Source organism: Babylonia areolata, chromosome 7 (genome assembly GCF_041734735.1).
Source record: "Babylonia areolata isolate BAREFJ2019XMU chromosome 7, ASM4173473v1, whole genome shotgun sequence".
NCBI classification, from domain to species: domain Eukaryota; kingdom Metazoa; phylum Mollusca; class Gastropoda; order Neogastropoda; family Buccinidae; genus Babylonia; species Babylonia areolata.
This window is the reverse complement of record NC_134882.1, coordinates 16,873,396-16,900,094: the sequence shown is the minus strand read 5'-3', so window position 1 is coordinate 16,900,094 and position 26,699 is coordinate 16,873,396. Positions and strand designations below refer to the sequence as shown.

Here is a 26,699-nt window from a genome sequence, read left to right as displayed (position 1 = left end):
CGTCAGATATATTCCAAAAACATGAATTTGTATTGTAGACGTGTACTCTGAATTAATATTGCATGTATTTTGCCCAGGTATTATAAGGAAATATAAAATAGTTTGATTTGATCTACTATCTTTTCAGTATATTAATTTTGTTGTTTCAGAAATGGAAAAAAATATGCTTTATTTATTTGATGACTATTTCAGATATGGCGGCGCACGTGGGGGATGTCATGGGGAAGAAAGTGCAAAAGAAACATTATAAGAAAATGTCAAAAATAAAGGAACAGCTTGAAAGAAAAGAGAATGTGATTGCTTGTGAACATCCCACAACGGTATGACATTATGTCGTGCTTGCATTCTCTCGATCTCTCTCTCTTTGTCTTTCGGGGCCATCCGCATGGATCGAGGAAAGACATCGATCATGTGTGTGTCACTGTATGATTGTGTTTGGGAAGTGGGCGGGGGGAAGGGGTCTGTCAGTGTGTGAATACATGTAAACGATGATTACATGCGTTTGTTTGCGTACCTGTGTATGGAATATCTGATGTATGTGTGTGCTCGCTGCCCGATGTGCTAATAGTCCTCAGGGGGACAATATTCACAATGTTTCCCCACAAGACGGAATGAATACTGTTCACATCAAGGCGAGGACGTTCACTCCGCCAGTCACACAGAGGTGTGGAGGAGAAGAAAATTAATGTGGATTTTGTTGCCCCACAGGGGTAGACAGGGATGAAGAGAAAAGAACGAGAGAGAGAGCATGTACATGATTGTGTGTGGAGGAGGGTTCCTTTGTTTTATGTGCTGTATAATGTACATTGCTACACCCCCTCTCGCTGGTTCTTTCTATATATTGTTTTAATACTATTATTGTGCATAATAGCCATTTCATTCCCTGTAGGCATATTGATGTTTTGTAGTGCCACTATCAGCCACTGAACTCAACAATATGAGAACTCCTTCTTTATTAGAACAGTGGAGTGGAATAATCTGACGATGAGTCAGCTGGCTTCAGGTTGACAGCCCAGAGCCAACAACACAAGTCTTGTACCTGTGCGCAACGCCCCACCCCCACCCCCACCCCCATTGCAGTTATTGTCAATCCTTGGCTTCAAACATACTTATCCGGATTCAGATACTTCATGTGGTACTCTCACTCAGTGCACCCACCCTATCCCCAGACCACCCACCACATTCCCTTTCTCTTCACCACCTGCCCCTCCTCTGCTCTCTTTCCTTCCCAACTTGTCATTCCACACGCCTGAACTGATTTTGTTCCCGTTTACAGAATATGTCCATTTTTTTGCTTTTCTTTGCTCTTTGTGAATATTTTCTGTCTATAATAGCATTATCTACCTCTCAATTCATTATCTGTTTCTCTTTGTCTCTTCTCTTTTCCATTAAAAAAAATTCATGATAGAATTAGAATACACACAATTAAAAAACAACAACCACTAATTGAATTGCCAAATTCAGTATAGTGTATGTCATATAGCATCATTTGCTCCACCTCTGTCTCTCCCTCTCAGTCTGTCAACCTCTATGTCTGTTCCCCAAGAATATTACAATCATTTATCATCACCAAAATACAGAAAAGAAAGTCACAAATTCTGGGACGGACACACACACACACACACACACACACACAAGTAAATTCTGTCTGCCTTCGCCAGATCCTGTGCGTCCAGAATGGAGGACTAGACAACGGAGTGAGTCAGGACGATCTGCACGACATCTTCAGCCGGTTCGGTCAGGTGCAGGACATCATCATGGTGCCCAGGAAACCCTTCTGTTTTGTCTGCTATGACACTGCCCAGAGCGCTGCTGCTGCCAGGGACCAGCTGACAGGGTACCTGCTGAAGGAAGGCAAAGACCCCTCCCAGAACATTACCCTCTACCTCTTCTTTGTTGCCAGTGGTGAGTGTTCTTTCTTGAGGGTTAGGAAAGTGTGCAGCTCCAGAGCCTGTTACCGATTGGGTCCTTGGTTGTAAACATTAAAAAAAAAAAATTATAAGGATAAAGAACAAAATATTTCACACACACACACACACACACACACATATATACACTCATACACACACACATACACACGCATGTTCACACGCACACATATGCAAACACGCATACAAACACAAATACACGACACACAAACACACACTCACACACATTGAAACATACACTATTATACATGCACATATAAGCCTGCACAAAAAGGTAAAATGGTCAAGTTAGAAGTTGCTGGGAGGTTGATTTCTCCAAAATTGAAGCTTACTCTGCAGCAAAAAACAAACAAACAAACAAAAAAAGGAAAAGAAAAGAAAAAAAAAGGAAAGATTAAAGTTCTGATTTGCTCCAGGTAATTGCCAAATTATGTTTGTATTTTTCTTCACTCTCATTCATGTCTCTCTCTCTCTCCATTTGATAGCTGAAAAGACAGAAAACAAACAACAAATATATGAAACAGCAATTAAGAGTGGTAACTGTGTTTGCAGCACACACAGCTTCAAATCAATGCTGCTTATAATGCTACTGGTTCAGCTAGTGCACAGGTAAATAATAGGTATGTTGGAACAAACCCAGACACTTCCGATCATTTGACACATGTGCACACAGCAGCAACGACAGAAGACATGTGCAAACACAAATGAGCTTTTATTCAAGACTGGCATAGCCTTTTCATCCCGAATATGCTACACAGAATATACGGACAATGCAAAACAAACACATGGTTGCCTCGATGGATTTTTGTTTTGTCTCGAAATGTAAGACCAGCAAGGCTAGGGGAGTAAAGGGTTAATCAACAAAAGAGAGTGGTACTGGTAGCTATCTCCATTTACAAGGTACACTACTTCAAGCCCATGGTGCTTATGCTTCTGATTTGAATCACTTGATTAAGTGTGTATGTCTTTGTGTATGGATGTATGTGTGTGTGTGTGCATGCGTGCGTGTGTGCATACATGCGCATGTGTGTGTATGTGTTTGTGTGTGTGTGTGTGCAGCTCCATCCAATGTGTGCCCTTCCAAGGAGCTCCCACCAGGACTGTTATTGCTGGAAGACTTCATCACCAAGGAAACAGAACAGCTGTTGCTTGAAAATATTGACTTTAAAGAGCATGGGTCATCAGACACAGGTACATTGTTTTGCACTTTCTTTTTTTTTGGGGGGGAGGGGTCGAGGGACGGGGGTAGGGGTCATATACGTATGTTGAATAAAAAGAAAAATCTCCTTTTTGATTTTGAGGAATTGGGAAAGCTTGTGTGTGAATATGTGTGCAACGCTGTATCAGAAAGCTGCCAAATATATATTTGCCAGCTGCATGTTTTGTTTAACTTCCTTGACAAAGGGAAAGTTGTTGTGGTCTTCACATTGAAAAATATGTTGACTTCTGACATATTTCAAAATTTCTTAATGTGTGTGTGTGTGTGTGTGTTGCAAGATTCCAGGGATAGAAAAGATAATGTACTGATATTGTTTAGAATGAGTATACATTTACACATCTCAGCACATGATCCACTTTTATCAAGTCATATGCCATGTTTTATTCCACAATGAGATGAAATCAATCATGCGATTTCTTTAGGCGGCAGTTTGAAACACCGAGATGTGAAACACTATGGCTACGAGTTCAAGTACGGAATCAACAATGTTGACCCAAATGAGCCTCTTCCGGAGGGTATCCCAGAGCAGTGTCATAACTTTCTGCAGAGGGCGCTGGACATGAAGATTGTTGGCCATTTTCCTGACCAGCTGACCGTCAACAGATACCTTCCTGGACAAGGCTGGTATTTTTTTTTTTTTTACAAGACTTTTGAGTTTACTCAGTATTTTTTTTTTTTTTTTTAATGCATTTTTCACTTTGTGTGTGATTGTTAGTCTGAATTAAATGAATATATCTGTGTAGATAGATCGATAACACATTTTTCACTTTGTGAGTGATTTTTTAGTCTGAATTAAATAAATATATCTGTATAGATAGATCAATAGATAGATGGAAAGATAGATAGACAGAGAGATTTTTTAAACTTTATGTAATTATGTGTATTGTATGTGTTTGTGTGTGTGTGTCTGTCTGTCCATGTAACCATATCTTTTACTAATATTTTCATGGTTTTCTGCCTGTCTCCATCTGCTCATAGCCCTGTGTGTCATGTCTATATCAGTGTTGTAACAATGTATTGGCCAGTCAGCCTGTGTCACTGTGTATCTCTTATCAACATCGTTTTAAATCTGGCAGCTCTTTTTGTTAACTTTTTCAGTGTATTAATCATGACGGAGAATAAAATTACATACATAAAGAAATTGTTTGTTTGTGAATTTTTATGGTATCAGAGATTTTTTTTTTTGTGGTAGATATTATTTATGATCAATGCAAAATTAAGTGATATTCATGAAGGGAAAAAGTAAAGGTCATGATATATGTGATGTTTGTGATCAGGTATCCCTCCCCATGTTGACACACCTTCAGCCTTTGAAGATGGGATTATGTCACTGAGTTGTGGATCACAGGTGAGAAAATGGGATTATGTCACTGAGTTGTAGATCACAGGTGAGAAAATGAGATTATGTCAATGAGTTGTGTGGATCACAGGTGAGAAAATGGGATTATGTCACTGAGTTGTGGATCACAGGTGAGAAAATGGGATTGTGTCACTGAGTTGTGGATCACAGGTGAAAAAATGGGATTGTGTCACTGCGTTGTGGATCACAGGTGAGGAAAATGGGATTATGTCACTGTGTTGTGGATCACAGGTGAAAAAATGGGATTATGTCACTGTGTTGTGTGGATCACAGGTAAGGAAAATGGGATTATGTCACTGTGTTGTGGATAACAGGTGAAAAAATAGGATTATGTCACTGAGTTGTGTGGATCACAAGTAAGAAAATGGGATTATGTCACTGTGTTGTGGATCACAGGTGAAAAAATGGAATTGTGTCACTGTGTTGTGGATCACAGATGAAAAAATGGGATTGTGTCACTGAGCTGTGTGGATCACAGGTGAGAAAATGGGATTATGTCACTGAGTTGTGTGGATCACAGGTGAGAAAAGGATTATGTCACTGAGCTGTGTGGATCACAGGTGAGAAAATGGGATTGTGTCACTGCGTTGTGGATCACAGGTGAGAAAATGGGATTATGTCACTGAGTTGTGTGGATCACAGGTGAAGAAAATGGGATTATGTCACTGAGTTGTGTGGATCACAGGTGAGAAAATGGGATTATGTCACTGAGTTGTGTGGAAACACAGGTGAGAAAATGGGATTATGTCACTGTATTGTGTGGATCACAGGTAAGAAAATGGGATTATGTCACTGAGTTGTGTAGATCACAGGTGAGAAAATGGGATTATGTCACTGTGTTGTGTGGATCACAGGTGAGAAAATGGGATTATCTCACAGAGTTGTGTGGATCACAGGTGAAGAAAAGGATTATGTCACTGAGTTGTGTGGATCACAGGTGAGAAAATGGGATTATGTCACTGAGTTGTGTGGAAACACAGGTGAGAAAATGGGATTATGTCACTGTATTGTGTGGATCACAGGTAAGAAAATGGGATTATGTCACTGAGTTGTGTAGATCATCGATAGACAGGTAGAAAATGCGAAAAACTTAGCCGTATGAAGTGCACAGGTACAGGTGTCGAGATGGCTGCCGGAAAAAGAGGGCGATAACCAGGGGGACAAAGGGGACGTTACCTACTTCCGGGAGGTTATCGGCCGTAGTTCTCTCATTTTCTCCGCATAGGCGGATAGTAGTTTGCACAGGACAGGAATGTCAGACCCCTGCCGGAGTCTGCACTAGTTGGGTCACGGTAAGTATGTTATTTAAACGTAATTTTAGATAGAAAATTTCCTTTATGTCACTGAGTTGTGTAGATCACAGGTGAGAAAATGGGATTATGTCACTGTGTTGTGTGGATCACAGGTGAGAAAATGGGATTATCTCACAGAGTTGTGTGGATCACAGGTGAAGAAAATGGGATTATGTCACTGAGTTGTATGGATCACAGGTGAAATACAGGATCATGTCATGGAATTGTGGACCAGAGGTTAACTACTTCTCCCTAACATACATGCATGTGACTGAAGCCAGAGAGACTGACACAGGAAATGAGAAACAAGTAAAGGGCCTAAAGGCAGCTGTCGGTTGGCTCTACCCAGGTAGGCAGTGTGGTAGGTAACTCCCATGTTCGTAAAGCACTTAGGGTTTGGTCACTGACCGACGATAGGTATTGTGTCAATACCAATAATATTAAGGACAGAAGGCATAGAGTGTCAGTTCAGTCCTTTCCAAGTTTACATTGTTTCTGATGTGTATTTTCTTTTTTTCTTTTTGTTGCTGTTGTTTTTGTGAACTCAAGCATCATCTGTGCAGACCATCTGTTTAGTCTGTTCTGTTTCCTTGTGATTCTCTTTATTCACTTTTTTTCTCTCTCTAAGCATTACCAGAGCACACGGTTATCTTTACTTCTGTTTCACCGCTTATTATTTATGAAAAATGGTTATGATTATAAATAAGCTTCACAGAACAAGTTTAAACAAATGTGGGTGTATGCTTGTTTGTATCCATGTATATCTGTTTGTTTCTGTGCACGTGTGTGTGTGCGTGCGTGTGTGTGTGTATGTGTGCAATTTATTTATGTGTATTTATACAGATGAAACTGTTGTGTAGTTGGTGAACCATGAGCAAGTCTTTTTGAATCTGTGCATGTGATGTGCATACTTATTAAGCCTTAAGGCAGTCTCACAGTGACAGTCATTCCTTGACAAACAGTTGGCATTGTGGATTTTTTTAAAATATTTTTTTATATAGTATTTTGATATCTTTTACATTGTTTAATCACTTTACGTGAACCAGAATGAACTGTACTGCAAATAGCTATGAACTCCTCATTTCTGACATACACACAAGATCAGCAAGAGTTTAGTGGTGGCCTGGTAGTAATGCTTCTGCCTAAGAAGCGAGATAATTTGACCACACTGGACTGAATCCTACGCTCACCAGTATTTTCTCCCCCTCCATGAGACCTTTGGTGGTGGTCCAGATGCCAGTCATTCGGATGAGAAGATAAACTGAGGTCCTGCTTGGAGCATGTGTTTAGCACACATAAAAGAACCCAAGGCATCAAAAGGGTTATCCCTAGTAAACATTCTGTTGAAAAATCCACTTTGATAGGAAAGCATAAACACTTGCAGGCAGAAAAATAAAGAAAAGAAAAAAAAGGTGGTGCTGCACTGTAGTGGCATGCTGTCCCTGGGGAGATTCATCCAATACAATAAAACAATACAATACAATACAATACAATGTAATGCAGTGCAATGCAGTGCAATACAATACAGCTCAATATAATACGGTACAAAGGAATGCAACACAACAACATGACACGACACAATAGAATAGAACAGAATACAATAGAATATAATAGAATACAAAACAGTACAGTACAGTACAATTGAATACAATACAATACAAAGGAATACAACGTAACACGACATGACGCAACACAGCACAACATGACATGATACAATACAATACTGTACAGTACAATACAGTACAGTACAGTTGAATACAGTACAATACAAAGAAATGCAACATAATGCGACATTACAACACAACCTGACATGACATGACGGGATACAGTACAATACAGTACTGTGCAACACAGTACAATACAGTACAGTACAATACAATGCATTATAATACAAGGTCAGAGAAATAAATGAATGATGGACAGGTGATCATGGATTTCCGACACCCTGACGGGCGACACCTGTCGGTCCTGGTTCCCATGCGCAGCTTGCTGGTCATGACGGGAGAGTCTCGCTACGTCTGGTCGCATGGCATCACGCCCCGCAAGTCCGACATTGTGCCCTCCCCAACAGGGGGCGTCACTCTGGCTGCCAGAGGTGTCAGAGTGTCCTTCACCTTCAGAAAGCTGTCACCAACTGCAGGTCAGTGTGGTTACCCTGCTGTACATTCCTTATGGTGGGATGGGGGTGGGATACAGAGAGGTGTGCTCTGTTTGAAAGTGATTCACTTGGTTGTCTGTATGAAGAGTTTTTTGTTGAAGAATTCATGTGAAATTTGTATGCAAAGAAATAAAGAGGTATCCATCCATGAAATTTACCCACCAGTTTTTATTGAAGCCACGGCTCCAGTGCAAGCACTCAGCCGAGAAGGAATCTGCCCAGAGATTTGTAAAATTTGCATCGGAAGTCAATTGTTTTACTCCATTGTGTGAAAGATTAGGGAGAAAATTTCCTTTTGTGGAAAGTTCATGTGGAATTTGGGTCCAGGTTGTTGTGTGTGTGTGTGTTGGCGAGTGGGTGTATATTGCTTATGAATCCATATTTCAGGTCTAGAAAGGCAGAGGAAGTTTGAGAGATGTCCACTGTTCTGTTACTGAGAAGTGAATTACATGACCATAGTGGCATATTAGGGTTGTAGTCATTTTTCTCTCTTTCTTTTATAAGTATTAAAAGAATGATTTTTGCAGCCTTCTCCTAGCTGTATGTAGGCAAGAAAGTAAACCTGATTCAAGATACTGTCATACTTGAAGCATAATAAAAATTATTTTGTTCTCAGAAATGTGCAACATTTACTGCTTCAGTCCTAACGCAGGCTGTATTGTATTGATCAAAGACTAAATATTCTTCTATTTTTTCAGGAATCCTTCAGCCTGAACAGACAGACAGGTAAGCACTGATGCACTGCACTTCTGTGGTTTGAACTTGAAGGAAACAAAGAAGCAGTTTGAAAAAACTGGAAGAGACTCGCACTTTTCAATTGTCTACTTGAATTGTATACATCCCTGAAAACGGTACATCATTACCTCTTTCGTCTTTAACCTCTTGAGTGCCCTAAGACATAAATAGCTAAAAAGTGCCCCAAGATGGCTGTCTCTGTCTACATCATTGTAGGGATATTTCTATCACAAAATCATTAAATTTACCACTTTTATGTGAAATTGTTGAAAGTGGATACTATGCTCGTTTTCCTTTCAGAAATGTGTAGGTGATAGATACTTTCTTTAAGTAGTTTGCATGCTGATTTTTTTAAATTTATAGTTATTACCCTCTGTGACCAAAATCCCTTGGCAAATAGATGTCATGAACATTAGACAGTCTTGACTTTAAAAGGGTTGATATAGATACATAATGTAATACTTGACGAAATAAGTAATTTAGCAACGGCGTTTCGGTCATTCTAATTGCTTTTGCGTGGTGGAGTAGTGGATGCCATACAGATATAGCATAGCGGTGGAGTAGTGGATGCCATACAGATATAGCACAGTGGTGGAGTAGTGGATGCCATACAGATATAGCATAGCGGTGGAGTAGTGGATGCCATACAGATATAGCATAGCGGTGGAGTAGTGGATGCCATACAGATATAGCATAGCGGTGGAGTAGTGGATGCCATACAGATATAGCATAGTGGTGGAGTAGTGGATGCCATACAGATATAGCACAGCGGTGGAGTAGTGGATGCCATACAGATATAGCATAGCGGTGGAGTAGTGGATGCCATACAGATATAGCACAGCGGTGGAGTAGTGGATGCCATACAGATATAGCATAGTGGTGGAGCAATGGCCAAGTGGTAACGGCCCCAGCCAGGAAGCAAGTTTGAGTCCCATACTCTGACTTGAATTTTTACACTCTCTCTCTGGGACGGGGTGGGTATTGGTTGCAGTTGGGTTTTGGTACTTATAGGCATTAAATGAGAACTCATTATCATCATCAGTTTCAGTTTCAGTAGCTCAAGGAGGTGTCACTGCGTTCGGACAAATCCATATACGCTACACCACATCTGCCAAGCAGATGCCTGACCAGCGGCGTAGCCCAAGGCACTTAGTCAGGCCTTGAGAAAAAAAAAAGGTTGATAAATAATAGATAGGCGTACATAAATAAGTAATTTAATTACACATACTTAACCGTGACCCAACTAGTGCAGACTCCGGCAGGGGTCTGACATTCCTGTCCTGTGCAAACTACTATCCGCCTATGCGGAGAAAACGAAACTACGGCCGATAACCCCCCGGAAGTAGGTAACCTCCCCTTTGTCCCGCTGGCTAGCGCCCTCTTTTTCCGGCAGCCATCATGACTCCTGTTCCTGTGCTCTTCATACGGCTAAGTTTTTTCGTATTTTCTGCCTGTCTGTCGATTCTCTGGCGTTCTTGTTTGTTGTCAAATTATGCCTCCAATCAGGTCACATAATCGTGTAGCTCGATTGGGGAATCGTGCTAAAATTAAGGCGCGATCGCAATCGATTCGCTGACACTCTGGGCCCTCTACTCCTGGCCCTCTAAACAACGCCAACCCGCCGCCTTCTCCACTTCCTCCGCTCCCTCCGGTCGTAGTAAATAAATGCTAAATTTCCTCCCTAAGAGGCAGCCCTTCATGGAGGAGCATGCTCATCAGCAGCAGTCAAGGGGTTAACGTTAGACTTAACTCTGTCATCATCATCATCATTGTAACGGTTGCTGTTATCACTGTTATGGATGTTGGAGGCATGGAGAGTAGGGATGGGGTTGTTTATTGCCCAGTAAATATTTGTTGTCATTTTCTTCATCATCGCTGTAGTGTTAGTATAAATGCAGTTTTTCGTTATTCTTGTCATTAACCCCTTCGACTACAGGTCCTTGGTGAAATGCGATCAGTGTTACATGAGTGTAAAGGGCAGGTACTGTATTTCATGTACCGTGTAATGTATTTTGTGTTATGTGATTGATTCTGCTGAACAAAAGTAAGTGCCATCCCAGAAGGAGCAAAATCCAAGCAAAGAATGATGTCAAACTTGTGACCTGTAAGCTGTAAGTCTTAAGTTAGTGAGGCGACAGACAGCCCTTCACAGAGGAGCAGGCTCATCAGCAGCAGTCAAGGGGTTAATGTTAGACTTAACTCACTGAGCCCTGCGCTCGAGCATTGCTAAAAAATCTGTCTCGTGGTTTTAATGTTTCTATATATGCATAAACAGCCAAGAAAGGGAATACCCTTGCAGAGTGTTATCATAGGGTACATTTATGTAATTTTAACTGCCAAATGTGACATGTAGTTAACATTTTGTTCCGTTGGTTTGGCGTGTAGGTTGGAAATGTCATGGTGATGATGTTAAAGAGAAAATATAACTTGTGCAAGAGGAAAAAAAAAAAAGAGAGAAAAAAAGAACGGGAACTAATTTCTTAAGTTCTGCAGTATTTCTCAGTGTGTCTACATATAACCTGGAGGAAAAACAGTATAATATCTGCAGGGTTTTTTTTCCTACATCAGTATGGTGTGGAAGCCTGTCAAGGCTGTTAACTGCCCAGAGTTGAATGGGTTAAAACCTGCAGCGGCTTGGCTGTGGTCACTGTTACAGCGGCAGCTGTTTGCCCCAGACAGCAGAGGAGGCTGCGGCTCTGGAGAGACAGCATGTTCATCAGGTCAGTGGGCTTTGGGTCACATGCCTTTCAACTGCGATTTGTGTGTGTGTGTGTGTGTGTGTGTGTGCATAATATGATGATTTTGAGGAGCAGAGATAAGTGTATTATTATTATTATTATAATGTAAAGGTGTGAGGGTTGTTGGGTTGCTTGTGTGTGTGTGTGTGTGTGTGTGTGTGTAATGATGTAATACATAGTCTTTGGATTTTTTTTTTTTCTGTGTTAAATTTTCCTATCATTATTGTTATTATCATTATCATTACCATTATTACTGTTGTTGTTATCATTATTAGTAGTATAATTAGTATTATCAGTATGACTCCTTTTGTTAGTAATGTCATGTGTGAACATTATAATGTTTATTGTAAAGTGTTTTGAGCTCCCTCTTAGGGAGGAAAGCGCTCAACAGGTATCCATTATTATCTTGCTAGTGTGTTGCATCCTCCTCTTCTTCGGCATTCATGGCCTGTTGTGGATGAGCTGATAAACGAAGGTCCCATGTGTGTGGCATGCACTTAATGTATGTAAAAGAACCCATGCTCCCATATTGGAACGTGCGGGTGTGCATATATATGTCTTTGTATATATGTATGTGGGGGTGGGGGTGGGGGATATGGGCGTATGTGTGTGTGCTTGTACAAGTAAGGGTTCATCTGTGTGTGTGTGTGTGTGTGTGTGCTGTGGAAGCTGCGATACGTAGCCTAGAAGTGAGTGTGTGGGGGAGGAGGGTAGAGGAGGTGCAGGGTAATGTATGTGTGTGTGTGTGTGTGTGTGTGTTGGGGCTCATGTACGTTTATGTGTATTTGACTGTGCTTTCATATCTGTGAAACTGCATGTTTGGTGCATATCTGTTATGTATATGTGGGTGTATGTGTGAATGTGTGTCTCCATTTTTGACTCACTTGTGTAAACAAAGTGAGTCTATGTTTTAACCCGATGTTCGGTTGTCTGTGTGTGTGTGTGTGTCTGTGTCTGTGTCTGTGTGTCCGTGGTAAACTTTAACATTGACATTTTCTCTGCACATACTTTGTCAGTTGACACCAAATTAGGCATAGGAAAAATTCAGTTCTTTCCAATCATCTTGTTTAAAACAATATTGCACCTCTGGGATGGGCCCCAAAAAATAAATAATGAAGCCTAATTATATGCAAATTGCATTTACTATTATATTTATATTTTTTGTATTCTCTAAACTTGGCACTTTGATCTGATATTCTGACCCAACAACAAGAGCAGTCATTATTATCATTTTTTGTTCAAACAGGAACTTCTTTTGCTAAGCATGGAAGTTTTTTTTATTTTGCAAACGTTTTGCTGCGGATAGTAAAAAAGGGAAATTACTTCTCTTCTTAAACATTACATTTTGAAATTATACTCAATACATAAAAAGCTTGTGTGTTTTACTCTCAGTCACAAGTGAGTCTTGAAGGTCTTGCCTCTCTTGTTTTACATTTATTTGCTTATTTATCATCATTGTTGTCTTTTTTATTTATTTATTTTATTATTATTATTATTATTATTATTACTACTACTTTTTTTTTCTCAAGGCCTGACTAAGCGCGTTGGGTTACGCTGCTGGTCAGGCATCTGCTTGGCAGATGTGATGTAGCGTATATGGATTTGTCTGAACGCAGTGACGCCTCCTTGAGCTACTGAAACTGAAACTGAAAAGAACCCATGGCAACAAAAGGGTTGTCTATGGCAAGCTTTCATAATTTAAAAATTTTTTTTTTTTTTTACAGATTTCTGCCAGGAAAAACCCCTTTGTTGTTGGTTCTTTCATGTGTGCTGAGCGCATGCTGTGTGTTGGACCTCTGTATGCACTGGCTCTCAGTGCTGCAGCCTTGGGGGCTGGCTAGCTGACCTCTGGGAACCATCCCAGCGCTGACTGTCCTAAACCCCTCTTGGCCAAGAGAGTGGGGGATGTAACTTGGGCAAGACACTCTCCACTACAATCAAATTCTAGCCCAGATAGTCAGGGCAGCAGATGCCTCCTCTGCTGTTCTGGTGGTCCTAGTCAGACATGACTGACTATCATACATCATCTCATCTGAACGACTAGCAACAATGTCTGGTGAAGGGGGAAGTGAAGTATCATGGCCACCGGTAGATATGAAGGTGGCATGGTTTTTCCAGTAGGCAGCATCCATGATATCTTGCCACTGCAGAGGCAACGCCTCTTGAGCCATCATCCCTAAAGCGATAGACGTCCCTCAAGTTGAGTACATTTCCACTAGGACAACGCTTATCTGTTTTGTTGCCCATGATTTGTGTGATTGGTACATTTTGGTATGTATATCATGTAAGTTTGATGTAATGTATTATAAAAGTATCCATTAACATCACTATCATCATTAAAACATTAAAAAAAAAATTTTTTTGCTGTTATTATAATTATCATTATCATTATAATTATCATCATCATCATCATCATTATCATCGTGGTTGTTCCCCCAGGTGTATGAGGAAATAGCAGACCACTTCAGCGACACCCGCCACAAGCCCTGGCCGCAGATTGCACAGTTTCTGATGGATCAGGAACCTGGCTCCATCCTGGTGGACATTGGCTGTGGGAACGGAAAGTACTTTGGTGTCAACACTCAGCTGTGTCAGGTGAGTGTGTGGGAACGGAAAGTGCTTTGGCGTCAACACTCAGCTGTGTCAGGTGAGTGTGTGGGAATGGAAAGTGCTTTGGCGTCAACACTCAGCTGTGTCAGGTGAGTGTGTGGGAACGGAAAGTGCTTTGGCGTCAACACTCAGCTGTGTCAGGTGAGTGTGTGGGAAGGGAAAGTGCTTTGGCGTCAACACTCAGCTGTGTCAGGTGAGTGTGTGGGAAGGGAAAGTGCTTTGGCGTCAACACTCAGCTGTGTCAGGTGAGTGTGTGGGAAGGGAAAGTGCTTTGGTGTCAACACTCAGCTGTGTCAGGTGAGTGTGTGGGAACGGAAAGTGCTTTGGTGTCAACACTCAGCTGTGTCAGGTGAGTGTGTGGGAACGGAAAGTACTTTGGCGTCAACACTCAGCTGTGTCAGGTGAGTGTGTGGGAACGGAAAGTACTTTGGTGTCAACACTCAGCTGTGTCAGGTCAGCGTCCATTTCAGCTCCACTTGTGGTGTTGTCGTGTCGAAGACCTTGGAGTTGGAAGATTCATAGGAAAGTAGTGATGGTTTCCTCTCCTGGAATTGTTGTCTTTTTTTTTTTTTTTTTTTTTTTTTTTTTTGTCGGTGCACTTAGAGTTGACTTAATCAAGATTTTGCGCCTTATAAATATTATTATTGTTAGTAGTAATATTTCTTATATATTTATCTTTATTTATTCTTTTATTTTTTATTTTATTTATTTATTTAATTTTTAAAAAATCTTATTTTATTATTATTATTATTATATATACATATATTTTTAAAAAAATATTTGTTTATTAGTATTATTATTATTATTTTATTTTATTTAAAAAAAATTTTTAAAAAATTTATTTAATTTATTTATTTTTTCTCAAGGCCTGACTAAGCGCGTTGGGTTACGCTGCTGGTCAGCAGATGTGGTGTAGCATATATAGATTTGACCGAACGCAGTGACGCCTCCTTGAGCTACTGATACTGATACTGATACTCTCCAGGTAAAACAAAATAACTCCTGTGTCACACAGTCCGTCCATCTAACAGCTATTGTCAAAAGAGGATGTACTGTGTATGTTCGGTTTGCCAAACATGTTTGTGTCAAACACATAGTGGTTAGAATGTTTAGCAGTGATGGACAGTCATGACACGAACTCAGTGAAATTAGCAGTTGCAGTAGTTTCCTTTTTCTTTTTTTCATGCTCCAGAATTTTGGACATTTTGTTTCCTATATTTTGATGATGATGATGATGATGAGGGTGACAGTCCTGCTATAGGCATGTGTTCAGGCTTGGGATTAAAGTACAAGGCTGTATTTTCATAATGCATCCCTGCGTCAACCAGGCTGATACATACAGATGCCTGCAGTGTTGGTCAGGAAATTTGAGCAACACTCCCAAAGATGTATCCAAAAAATGGATGATCCTTGACTGTGTGGTCCCAGTCTTACCATTTGAATCAACAGCACACTCAGCTCTGGTAGGAGCCAGTCACAGGCCAAAAAAAACCCCACCTCTGATGGGGCTCGAATCCGCATCCTCTCAGTCATCAGTCCGCAGTGCTAACCACTTTGCCACTGCTGCTTGTCTGATGTGGAAACTGTTGTGTGTGGTTTATTTGCTCATGATGTGTTTTCTTTTCTTTTTTTTTTCTTTTCTTTTTTTTCCAAAATGTTATGTGATTTTGTCTTACGTTTTGATTTAAAACATAAATTCATTAAAAGAATTCTAGGGGGCATCTGATTTCATTGTGAAGAGACTGACTGCTTGAGCAAGCTGAAAGAGCTTGGAAGTATTTTTAGTTTTACTTCAGGAGAAGTATTTTAACCATTTTCCTCCCAAGTGAATCTACTTATATTACTTCCTCTTGTCTGAGGAAATCAGACGAATACTGCCAAGTATTTTATCTTTTTATCTTTGTTTTTTTTTACCAGAGTTATTTTGCTTTTACCAGGAGGTCAATGTCATAGAAAGTGCTTTAATTTTACAGTGACAAAAATAGACAGCAAAACCCTTTCAGATTGGACCAGATCCAATAGTCAGTGTATGTATGATTTCAGATTGGATCAGATTGCAGTCATAGATGGTGAATGTATGATTTCAGATTGGATCAGATCGCAGTCATAGGCGGTGGATGTATGTATGTATGGTTTCAGATTGGATCAGATCGCAGTCATAACCTGGCCAGCATTGTCCAGTCTCGAGGGTTTCAGGTGTTTGTGGGGGACGTGTTGGCCATACCTGTCCGTTCAGCCTCTGTGGATGTGGGTCTGTGCATCGCTGTCATCCATCATCTCTCCACCAAGGTGGGCTTTTAAGAGTGCAGCTTATATATTGCGCTGGCTCTTAGTGCTGGATCCCAACATTTACTGCCCTTTTGGCTGAGAGAGTGGGAACGTCACTTGGGCAAGATGCTCTCCACAATATTCAAATTCTAGCTTAGATTGTAGGGACAGTAGTTGCCTCCTGTGCTGTTCTGATGGTCATAGTCAGACCCCACTGACTGTCATACACTTCTTCCTTTTTTTCTGCTCTGTATTTAGTCAACAGATCGGTTTTAAATCTCCTCATTAAGGTACAGTGAAAAAAAAAAAAGAGAAAGAAAGAAAAGATGAAAACAAGCAGAATAGCTCTTCCTTTTCTTTGTATTTGGTGAAACCACCTGTTTTAAACTTTACTCATCAGGTAAATTAGTGGGGGGAAAAAAGAAAGAAAGAAATGATGAAAACAAGCAGTGCAGTTCTTCTTCAGCTTCAGCAGCCAGCATGAATCAAATGATGGAAAACACCACTTACAGTTTGGGGATGCCCTGAAAGAAGAGAAAGAATTGAAAAATTTCATGCTGATGTTTTTGAGACATCAGCTTGGCCCAATAGCAGTCCCTTGAATAGACCTGACTGGCACAGCCAGGGCTGTGTAAGCAGTTTGTTTGACTGGGGGCTTCTGACCTTCAGGTTGTGTTTCAGAAAGCCTGATGTCTTGTTTGTGTTGTTGGTGTGTGCATTCCATTATAGGTCATTGATGATAACTTAGCTCAAGAATTTGGCTTGTTTCATTCTGCAGCTGATGTCTGTGTAGAGTGCTGGATAGCTGATACCTTGTCATGTGCAGGAATAAACATTTTTGGGGATGAAATAACATCTATCATCTCTCGTGTTGAGAGCAAACATATCTAGGTACTTGAATTGGTGGTGGTGGTGATCAACTGTTTTAATGTCCCCCAAGCAAATGGTGTTGTCAGAAAACAGGCGAGTTGGTGAAGTTTGAGGACAGTGTGTGGGAAGGTCAAGGATGTACAGCAGGAAGAGGCTGGGTCATAGAACTGAACCTTGAGTAACTCCAGTGTTTACTGAGATGAAGTCTGACCTGGATCCTCCCACCAGTGTCAGCAACCTCTGTCAAGTGAAAGTTCTTGGTCCTGTACAATTTATTTCATGCAGTAGTTCTAGAGCTTATGAATCAGCAGATCATGGCTCAGATAGTCAAATGCCTTTGAGAAGTTCATGATATCTACATCCTCCTGGCATCCTCTTGCTAATGTTCCTTTGTCCACTGTTGGAGTGGCCTGGGTGGAAGCCATGCTGCTCTAAACACTTGTGATAATGGAGACAAATCTGTGCATCTGTGTACTTCAATTTAATGTCTGTCTAAACTGAATATCAGAGAGTGTGTGTTGATGCTTGTGCATGCCTGTGGGGTTCATGTGCGTGTGTTTGTGTGTGTGTGTGTGTGTGTGTGTGTGAGAGAGAGAGAGAGAGAGAGAAAGTATAAGCAGTGATTTTTCACCAGTTTTGAGATGGCATTCTTTCATGAAACATTACATAAGAATGATGTGAGGTTGAAAGAATGTATCATATTGGACAAAGAAACAAGAACACCAGGGAATCGACAGACAGACAGAAAATACGAAAAAAAACTTAGCCGTATGAAGAGCACAGGAACAGGAGTCAAGATAGCTGCCGGAAAAAGAGGATGCTTGTCAGGGGGGCAGAGGGGAGGTTACCTGCTTCCGGGAGGTTACTGGCCGTAGCTACTTTAGTTTTCTCTGCATAAGCGGATAGTAGTTTGCACAGGACAGGAATGTCAGACCCCTGCTGGAGTCTGCACTAGTGGGTCATGGTAAGTATGTTACTTAAACGTAATTTTAGGAAGAAAATTTCCTATCATAATGTATTATGATGTACTAATTATTATTCAGATATGATATCACCTGGCTGTCATGTGACAGCATGTACGGATATTTTTTTTGCAATGGATTGTTTGAACAATACATGGCTGTGCGTTCCATTTTTCATGGTACATTTTGTCTGGTTTGACTACAAAGGGATTTTGAAAAAAATCAAGCTTGGTGTATAAATTTTATTAACCCCTACATCTTGCTATATGTCCATTTTCACTAGGCAAGGCGAAAGCAGGCGATTGAGGAGCTGGTTCGAATCCTAACGCCGGGAGGATGTGTGCTGATCTACGTGTGGGCCCAGGAGCAACAGAAAGACAACCAGAAGTCCACGTACCTCAAACCCCACAGACAGCACAGAAAAGAAACCAGGACACAAGCAGCAAGTCCACAGAGCATGGGATCCGTACCGGAAGCTGTTGCGGAAACATCCAGTGAAGAAGGTTCACACCATACTGAATCAGTTCATCCTTGTGAAAGGGACAGTGTTGGCAGTGAGCAACCTGAAACAGTTTCTGGTGGCAACTGCTCTGCTGAAGATAAGAAAGAGAGACCCTCTGCTGAAGATGAGAAAGACCGAGCCTTTGCTGAAGATGAGAAAGACAGAGCCTTTGCTGAAGATGAGAAAGACAGAGCCTTTGGGGATCCAGAACGGGACCAGCGTGATACCAATTCAACCGCTAATGCAGGGGAAGCGAACCTGGTGCCCAGAACCAGCCAGGACCCTCAGGTGCTGCAGGTTCATGTGAACAGAACAGAGTTCAAACAACAAGACATGCTGGTTCCCTGGCAGCTGAAGACTCCCAGAAACAGAGACCACCAGGCAGCAGCAGCGGCAGCAGCCAGCGGAGACGGCCGAGAGAAACAGACCTTCCACCGCTTTTACCATGTGTTCCGGCAAGGAGAACTGGAGGCTCTGTGTTGTGAGGTGGCTGGGTGCATCATCAGAAGAAGTTACTATGATCAGGGTAACTGGTGCGTGGTGCTCCAAAAGTCTTGACCATCTCAGCGTGTGGAACAGCATGATTCAGCCACTGCACAGTTCTGTGTGTGTGTTTTTTCTGCTTATTGGAAAGAAGACTGAATGAAGACAGTAGGAAAACATGGTTTTAGTTGAGGCGGCAGGTTGGCGTTGTTGAGAGGGCCAGGAGTAGAGGGCCCAGAGTGTCAGCGAATCCATTGCGATCGCACCTTAATTTTAGCGCGATCGCCCAATCGAGCTACATAATTATGTGACCTGGTTGGAGACATAATTTGACAAAAAACACAGCTTCCGGTTTGGCCTCCGATGTCGGCAGGCCACGCTCTTCTGTGCTCTGTGCGTTTTTTTGCAAAAACATAGTGGCTTCGATATGTCGAAGGATTTAGCTCCAGGTTTGTAAGTGAGAAAAGCGAATTAGTACACTGTGTGTTTATACTGTGCTCCTTTCGCCGACATCTGTGTGTGGAACGAGCGAAAAAGACCACGAGAAAGCAGTTTCCAGTGTTGGAGCCACAATGGCGGCGCCTACGCCAGCCCCGCCGGCCGTGGAACCAGTATACATTACTACCAGGGCACTCCCTACATACGAGACGCTACCTACAGTGTATGACATTTGTGTTGCCGCGGAGGCTGCGTGCGGTCGAGAAACAATTCGGGGGGCGCAGCGGATTCGCGGTCTGTGGCGGATATATCCGCGAAATGAAGAAGTAAGAGACCATTTGTTACTGGAAGGGTTCCTGTTTAGGGGAGCACGAGTGTCTCTCCTGGATAGGAATCCTTTTGTTAACAAGGACCAGGGGGATGAAAAACCCACCACAAAGCTGTGGGTGAATAACATCCCGCTTGGTATCAATAACGAACTAATAGAAACAGCTCTGAAAAAGATAGGGGTAGAGCTACGGTCATCTCTCAGAAATGAGCTGGCAAGAAACCCCGACGGGCGACTGACCCAGTTTGAAACTGGCCGCCGTTTCGTGTATATCACGGTACCAGTCACACCACTGAGGCCAGTCATGAAAATCGGTGTATTCACTGCAGACATTTATCATAAAGAACAAAAGCAAAAACCAAAAAAGTGTAACAAATGCCTGCAGGAGGGACATGTGGCAGCTAACTGTGAAGGGGAGGTGGTTTGCAAAGGTTGCCTGCAGCAGGGGCATAAAATAATGGACTGCCCCTCTTCGGTGCCCCTGAATGCCGAGGAAGAAGTTAGGGAAGTTGAAACACCAGCAGCATGCGAGCCACAGGGCAGCAGTCAACCAGCACTGACACTGCCAGGCGAGCAAGTGCCAGTGTGTGGAAGAGATGATGCGAGCAACACACAGGGCCAGAAAGCAGCCAGTCCCGTGAAGCCGGCGCGCGCACACACCAAAACAACGAGCCTTGCTGGAAGAAAAGAAAAAAGGGAGAGGAGTGAATCTCCCACAATGCCAGTGCCGGACAGCAAACGCCCGACTGTAGTGGCCCCGGACAACGCAAGAGGAGAGGAAGAGAAAGCAGACAGCATGCAGGAGGGGGCCGACACCTAGCACGTGTTCTGTCCCCACCGGTCTGACCTTTCCCTCACGACCCTTGGCTTCGTTTTATGGACTTGTGATTTATGATTAATGATTTTGGTTATCTGCTACAGAAATTTGAAGAAATGCTATCCTCATACCAGTTATGAACCACGATATATGTATTGGTACTTTAAATGTGCGGGGTCTGAGAAATAAGCTAAAAAGAAAAGTTGTATTTGACTTCCTCAGAAAACAAAAGTTAGACATAGCATGTTTGCAGGAGACATACGTTACAGATGATGTGATGCACGAAATCGATAGACAATGGTCGGGAAGCATATTCTATAGTGCAGGAACTAACAGAAGCAATGGACTCATTATCCTCATTTCCAAACTTAAGCAGATTCAGGCAGAATTAATTCATGCAGCAGAGAGAATGCTACTAATTAGAGTCAGGCATGACAACAAAATAACCATCATCGCTAATTGCTATGCGCCAAACTCGACCGTAGATAAATTAGAATTCATAAACCAACTGGGCAGTCTACTGCTAAAGCAAGACTACGACCATTTGTGGGTACTGGGTGATTTCAACACAACAATAAGCCATCTAGATAACATCGCGGGTAAACCACACTCAACACGAGAAAATGAAGCTCTCATGGAAATGTTATCTTCTCTAGACCTGGAAGACACATGGAGATCTATCCACCCTGACGTCAAAGAATATACTTGGTCAAGACCCACTCCTTTCACAGCAAGGAGAATTGATTATATTTTCTGTGACAATATCTCCCAAGCACTCGTGCAGAAAACAGACATTGAGTTATTTCCCCACTCAGACCACAAACTTGTAAAAGCAATATTCAGCGCAAACGAGTTTCGAAGAGGTCCAGGATACTGGAAGTTTAATAGCTCGTTGCTATCAGAGGAATGTTTTCTGGAAGAAACAAACGATTTTATAGATTCACATTTCTCAAAATATAAAGACGAAAATCCACAAAAAGCCTGGGAAATGTTTAAAATTAAATACAAGTCCTACTGTATCAACTATTCAAAAATCGCCAAAAATAGGGCTTCAAATAAACATGCAAAAATCAAAATGCTGCACGACATTGAACACAATCTGACACGAAGCATTCTTGATAAAAACATGATAATGAAAGCGCAACAACTAAAAAAAGAAATAGAACTACACGAACTAACAGAAGCAAGAGGGGCTCAGATTCGTTCAAGAGTCAAGTGGATAGAGGACGGGGAAAAAAACACAAAATACTTTCTCCGCCTTGAAAGGGCCCAAGGAGCCGCGAACGTAATATCATCTCTGCGCATAAACCAAAACACGACAGACAATCCACAGACAATACTGAACCAGATCGAGAAATTTTATACAGAGTTATACAAGAAAGACTTAACCGTAGATAAAGGAAGAAACATAAGAGGCCATTTCCTGAGCAACGAAGATTATCCAGTACTTACAGAAGAAGAAAAAGACCTCTGTGACAAAGAAATAACTCTGGACGAGCTAACAGTAGCTCTCACAAACTTAAACAAAGACTCTGCGCCTGGTAGTGACGGCCTCACACCAGCATTTTATAAAACGTTCTGGGACAAACTAAAAACGCCATTCCTTCTCTGTATTACAGAAGCCATCAAAGAAGGAGAATTACCTTTCTCAATGAAGAAAGGAATTGTTACATTAATCCATAAAGGCAAGGACCTGGACAAAAATAACCTCACAAATTATAGACCTATTACTCTCACAAATACAGACTATAAGATAGTCACGAAAGCGCTTGCCACGAGACTCCAAAATGTCATCAAAACAGTTGTAAATGAAGACCAAGTAGGTTTCATAAAGGGAAGAAATATAGCAGTTCACTTGAGATTCTTTGATGACCTAACTAAACACCTCAATACAATGAATCAAACAGGTGCTCTAGTTGCTCTAGATTTCTCTAAAGCCTTTGACACAATATCAAAAGATTGTATCATCGAAGCACTAGATATTTTCAACTTTGGCCCAGTATTTAAGAATGTTGTTTCTACTGTAATGAAAAACACACAAAGTTGTGTTCACAATGGTGGATGGCTATCTGATTGGTTTCCAACAGAACGAGGAATCAGACAGGGATGCCCACTAAGTCCCCTTCTTTTCGTACTAGCAGTAGAAATATTGGCGATTAGAATTAGAAACAATAAAGAGATTCAAGGAATTGAATTGACGCTATTAGGAGGTATGTGCAACGAAAGTAACACCTCTAAAATAAAACAGTTTGCAGATGATACAACATTAACTCTAAAAAATGAACAGGACATTCGGATAGCTACAGACATTGTATCTCAGTTTGAAGAATACTCAGGTCTGAAATTAAATAAAAGTAAATCAGAGGGAATGTGGCTGGGGTCAAGAAAGCATGAAACAGGCGACATAAATAGCATTCCCATAAGACCTGACAGGCTGAAAATTCTGGGGATATATTTCTCAGCAGACAAAGAAATTTCGGAACTGGAAGAAAACTGGAAATCTAAAATCGAAAAAATAACTAAGGTGATTAAACGATGGGAACGAAGAAACCCATCACTATACGGTAAGGTTATCTTGGCAAAGACGTTTTTGTTGTCACAGTTCTCACACGTCCTGCAAGTATCGGCTTTACCAGTCAAAGTCCTCAGCACCGTTAACACACTTATGTACAGGTTTTTGTGGAAAAAAAAGTTTAATAATAAAAAAGCTTTTGAAAAAATAAAAAGAGGAGTCCTCAGCCTTGACAAAGAAGATGGTGGCTTGAATATGATCAACATCGAACGCCAGCAGCAAATGTTCCTGGTCAAATGGGCAGCTAGACTCCTCAGAGAGACAAAAGCGCATTGGAGCATTCTTGCAAGACAAAATATGTCACCTTTCAAGGACAGTTATTGCAGTTTTAGCTGTAATATCTTACCTAAAGACATAAAAAAGCTGGAAAATGTTAAGTCATTCTTCTGGAGAGAGGTAATAAAAGCAGTTGCCGTTCTCAACAAAGACAGACCGATAGAAAATATAAAAACGGAACCGCTATGGAACAACAAAAATGTAAAATACAAAGGTAATGTGTTACACTTTCCCAAATGGAGCAAAAAAGGCATTCTTATCGTGCAGGATCTTTGGCAGCATGGAAATGTAATGACATACGAAGAAGTAGAACGCAAACTGGGCACTGACCCGGGCCTTCTTTTCGAATACAATGCCATCATAAACGCAATACCAGAACAATGGAAACAGCATCTATCCAACGATGCCCACAAAGAGGATACCCCCAAAGACATTGCAACAACAGAGGGATACCTCACTACGTTATCTAACAAACAAATCCGAAAACACTTTGCCCTCAAACAAAACCATGAAATATGTGCAACACAATTTTGGAAGCGCACACTAGACATCAATATCAAAGACTATTTCAACCTAGCTTATGAATGCACAAATGAATCCCGTCTGAGAATACTCCACTTCAAATTTATCCATAACATTTACCCAATGAATATTCTGCTTGCAAAAATGGGGGTGTCAAACACAAACACCTGCAACTGGTGTCAAGACACTGATTACATTGAACACGCCTTTTACTCTTGCCCCAAACTATCTGACTTTTGGAAACATGTGAAACAGTTCATTATCTCCCGTTACAATACACTGATCCCTATGAATGAAAAAGTAGCGTTGTTTGGTACAACGAAAATGGATATCCCAGATCATGAAAAGAGAAAGAAAATCAACACGACTCTGTTGATAGCAAAACTGTCTATTTCTAAATTCAAATATGGTAAGTGTAAGAATCTGTATCTTATCTTTGAAACCGAGCTCAAATTACGTAAGATGTGATCTATGTCTACCAAGATACCTGAGCACTTATACGGATCCATAAAAAAACTCGAGTGGTCAATTTAAATGTGTACATTTAAAGACGTTCCGTAAAGCTAATGCCTCCACAGAGAGAGAAAGAGAGAGAGAGAATGAGATCGTGTCTACCTCGCCTCTTTTAGACATTGTGCACGAAACTACCCTGTATGTGATTTTATATGTTGCATGACCTTGACAATGTTTGAGCATGACAATGGTAAGAAGACAGATTACAGGGGGAAGAAAGAGAGAGAGAGAGAGAGAAAGAATAAAGAGATGAGAGAAGAAGAAAAAAAAAGAAAGAGAAAAAAAGACAACAGAAAGGAGAAAAATGATGATGGAAGGAACGAAAAGAAAGAAAAAAAAAAAGAAAAAAAAGAGAAGAAAAAAAGAGAGAACAAAAAAAAAAAAAAAAAAAAGTGGGAAAGAACCTTCCAAGGATGCTGAGACTATCCTGCTCATTTGCAGAAATTTTACGCATCCACTGATTTCTCCTTAAAAAAAAAAAAAAAATTTGACAAAAAACAAGAACGCCAGAGAATCGACAGACAGACAGAAAATACGAAAAAACTTAGTCGTATGAAGAGCACAGGAACAGGAGTCATGATGGCTGCCGGAAAAAGAGGGCGCTAACCAGCGGGACAAAGGGGAGATTACCTACTTCCGGGGGGTTATCGGCCGTAGTTACTTTCGTTTTCTCTGCATAGGCGGATAGTAGTTTGCACAGGACAGGAATGTCAGACCCCTGCCGGAGTCTGCACTAGTTGGGTCACAGTAAGTATGTTATTTAAACGTAATTTTAGATAGAAAATTTCCTTTTAGTTGCAATGCCCCTCCCACCCCCCCCACCCACAACAAAAAAAAGGATCTCAATGACATCCAGACTGCTTAACACTTTATTTCCGAGTGAATTTTAAATCTGTCTTAAGATGATTGTTTATTTTGCTGGGCTTTCCCTTAGCTATGTAACAGGCTGTGTGGGTGTGCGTGAGTGTGTATGTGTGTGTGTGTGTGTACACCTGTTTATGAGTGTAAGTGGAATTTGTGCATGAATTATGTGAGTGGATCGTGCACAGCGCCCTGTGTTGCATTATACAAGATTATGTACCAAGTAAAAACAATTCAATATTATTATTAGTGGTAATGATTCAGTATTATCATTACTATATTTGTGATCACTCTGATCCATGGAACATAAAGTAGGAAACCAGATTTGCAAAGTAAAAGAAAACTTCAGCATAAGAACAGCAAGACCTCTGAAGAAATCAGCAGAATGGTAAATGATATTTACAGAACTATCTGTAACATATAGAAAGAAATCAATGTTGACTACCTGTTTCACTTCCAACGTCAGCAGGTACTGTTCACATATCATGTTCAAATGTTGTGTTTTATTAAAGTGTTTTAAGTGGCATCCTGTTGTGAACATCATCTGTGCTGATCCAGAGTACCATCTGTGTTTGCATTTTGCATTTTGTGGAGCAAGTGTGTTCTTTTTGAGGATCCCACAGATTTGTGCTAATAGCGTTAACAAAAATTGTGTGTCGATCAAAGTGTGATCAAACAAAACTTAATCGGAAATGTTTACCAGAAATAACGAAACAAATAACGTGGGAATGAAACTTGGTTACAGGGAAATGGAAAGATGCTAAGGAGTGATGAGTGGTAATGACATGCTGAGGAAGCAAATCCAAAACGGAAAATAGCGTGTTTTCATGTGCCTTCAGTGGTGTGCGCCAGGCCCAGCAACATATTCTGCCACGGCGGCGGACACAGTATGTGAGTCGGTGTTCATCACAGCAAGAGCCCTGCCCCGCTTCAGTGGAATGTCTGACACAACAGACATATACTTCACAGCAGAGAAAGTTACAGGTAGAGGCACCATCAGAGGTGCTCAACGTATTTGAGGTTTGTGGTGCCTTTACCTGCAACAAGAACAACTTGGGAGACAAAGCTGCTGATAAAAGGGATTGATTCATGTGGTGTGCATGTCAACTTATTGGACAAAAACCCCTTTGCTTTCAGCAACAGTGAGGGTGAAGAAAAACCAGCCACTAAAGTCTGGATTTCTGACACTGCGTCAAGTTGGGAAAACAATGACATTGAAACGGCATTAAAAAGATAGGCTGTGAAAT

General features: G+C 41.2%; 1 protein-coding gene across 1 annotated transcript; it reads left to right on the top strand.

Moving 5' to 3' along the window:
* The first annotated feature begins 189 nt into the window (after nt 1-189).
* On the top strand, nt 190-19,463 carry LOC143283753 (tRNA (carboxymethyluridine(34)-5-O)-methyltransferase ALKBH8-like). The gene is made up of 11 exons (XM_076590070.1): nt 190-320; nt 1,662-1,905; nt 2,988-3,119; nt 3,570-3,767; nt 4,425-4,495; nt 7,723-7,939; nt 8,656-8,683; nt 11,349-11,412; nt 13,870-14,025; nt 16,180-16,329; nt 18,424-19,463. The coding sequence occupies exons 1-11, from the start codon at nt 195-197 to the stop codon at nt 19,198-19,200; spliced, it is 2,163 nt and encodes a 720-aa protein (XP_076446185.1). The 5' UTR covers nt 190-194; the 3' UTR covers nt 19,201-19,463.
* Nucleotides 19,464-26,699: the final 7,236 nt, after the last annotated feature.

Coding starts and splice junctions, on each gene's coding strand:
- LOC143283753 (XM_076590070.1), top strand. CDS start 195: ATGGCGGCGCACGTGGGGGATGTCATGGGGAAGAAAGTGCAAAAGAAA. Junction 7,940..8,655: donor AAAGCTGTCACCAACTGCAG/GTCAGTGTGGTT, acceptor CTATTTTTTCAG/GAATCCTTCAGCCTGAACAG. Junction 14,026..16,179: donor TCAACACTCAGCTGTGTCAG/GTGAGTGTGTGG, acceptor GTATGGTTTCAG/ATTGGATCAGATCGCAGTCA.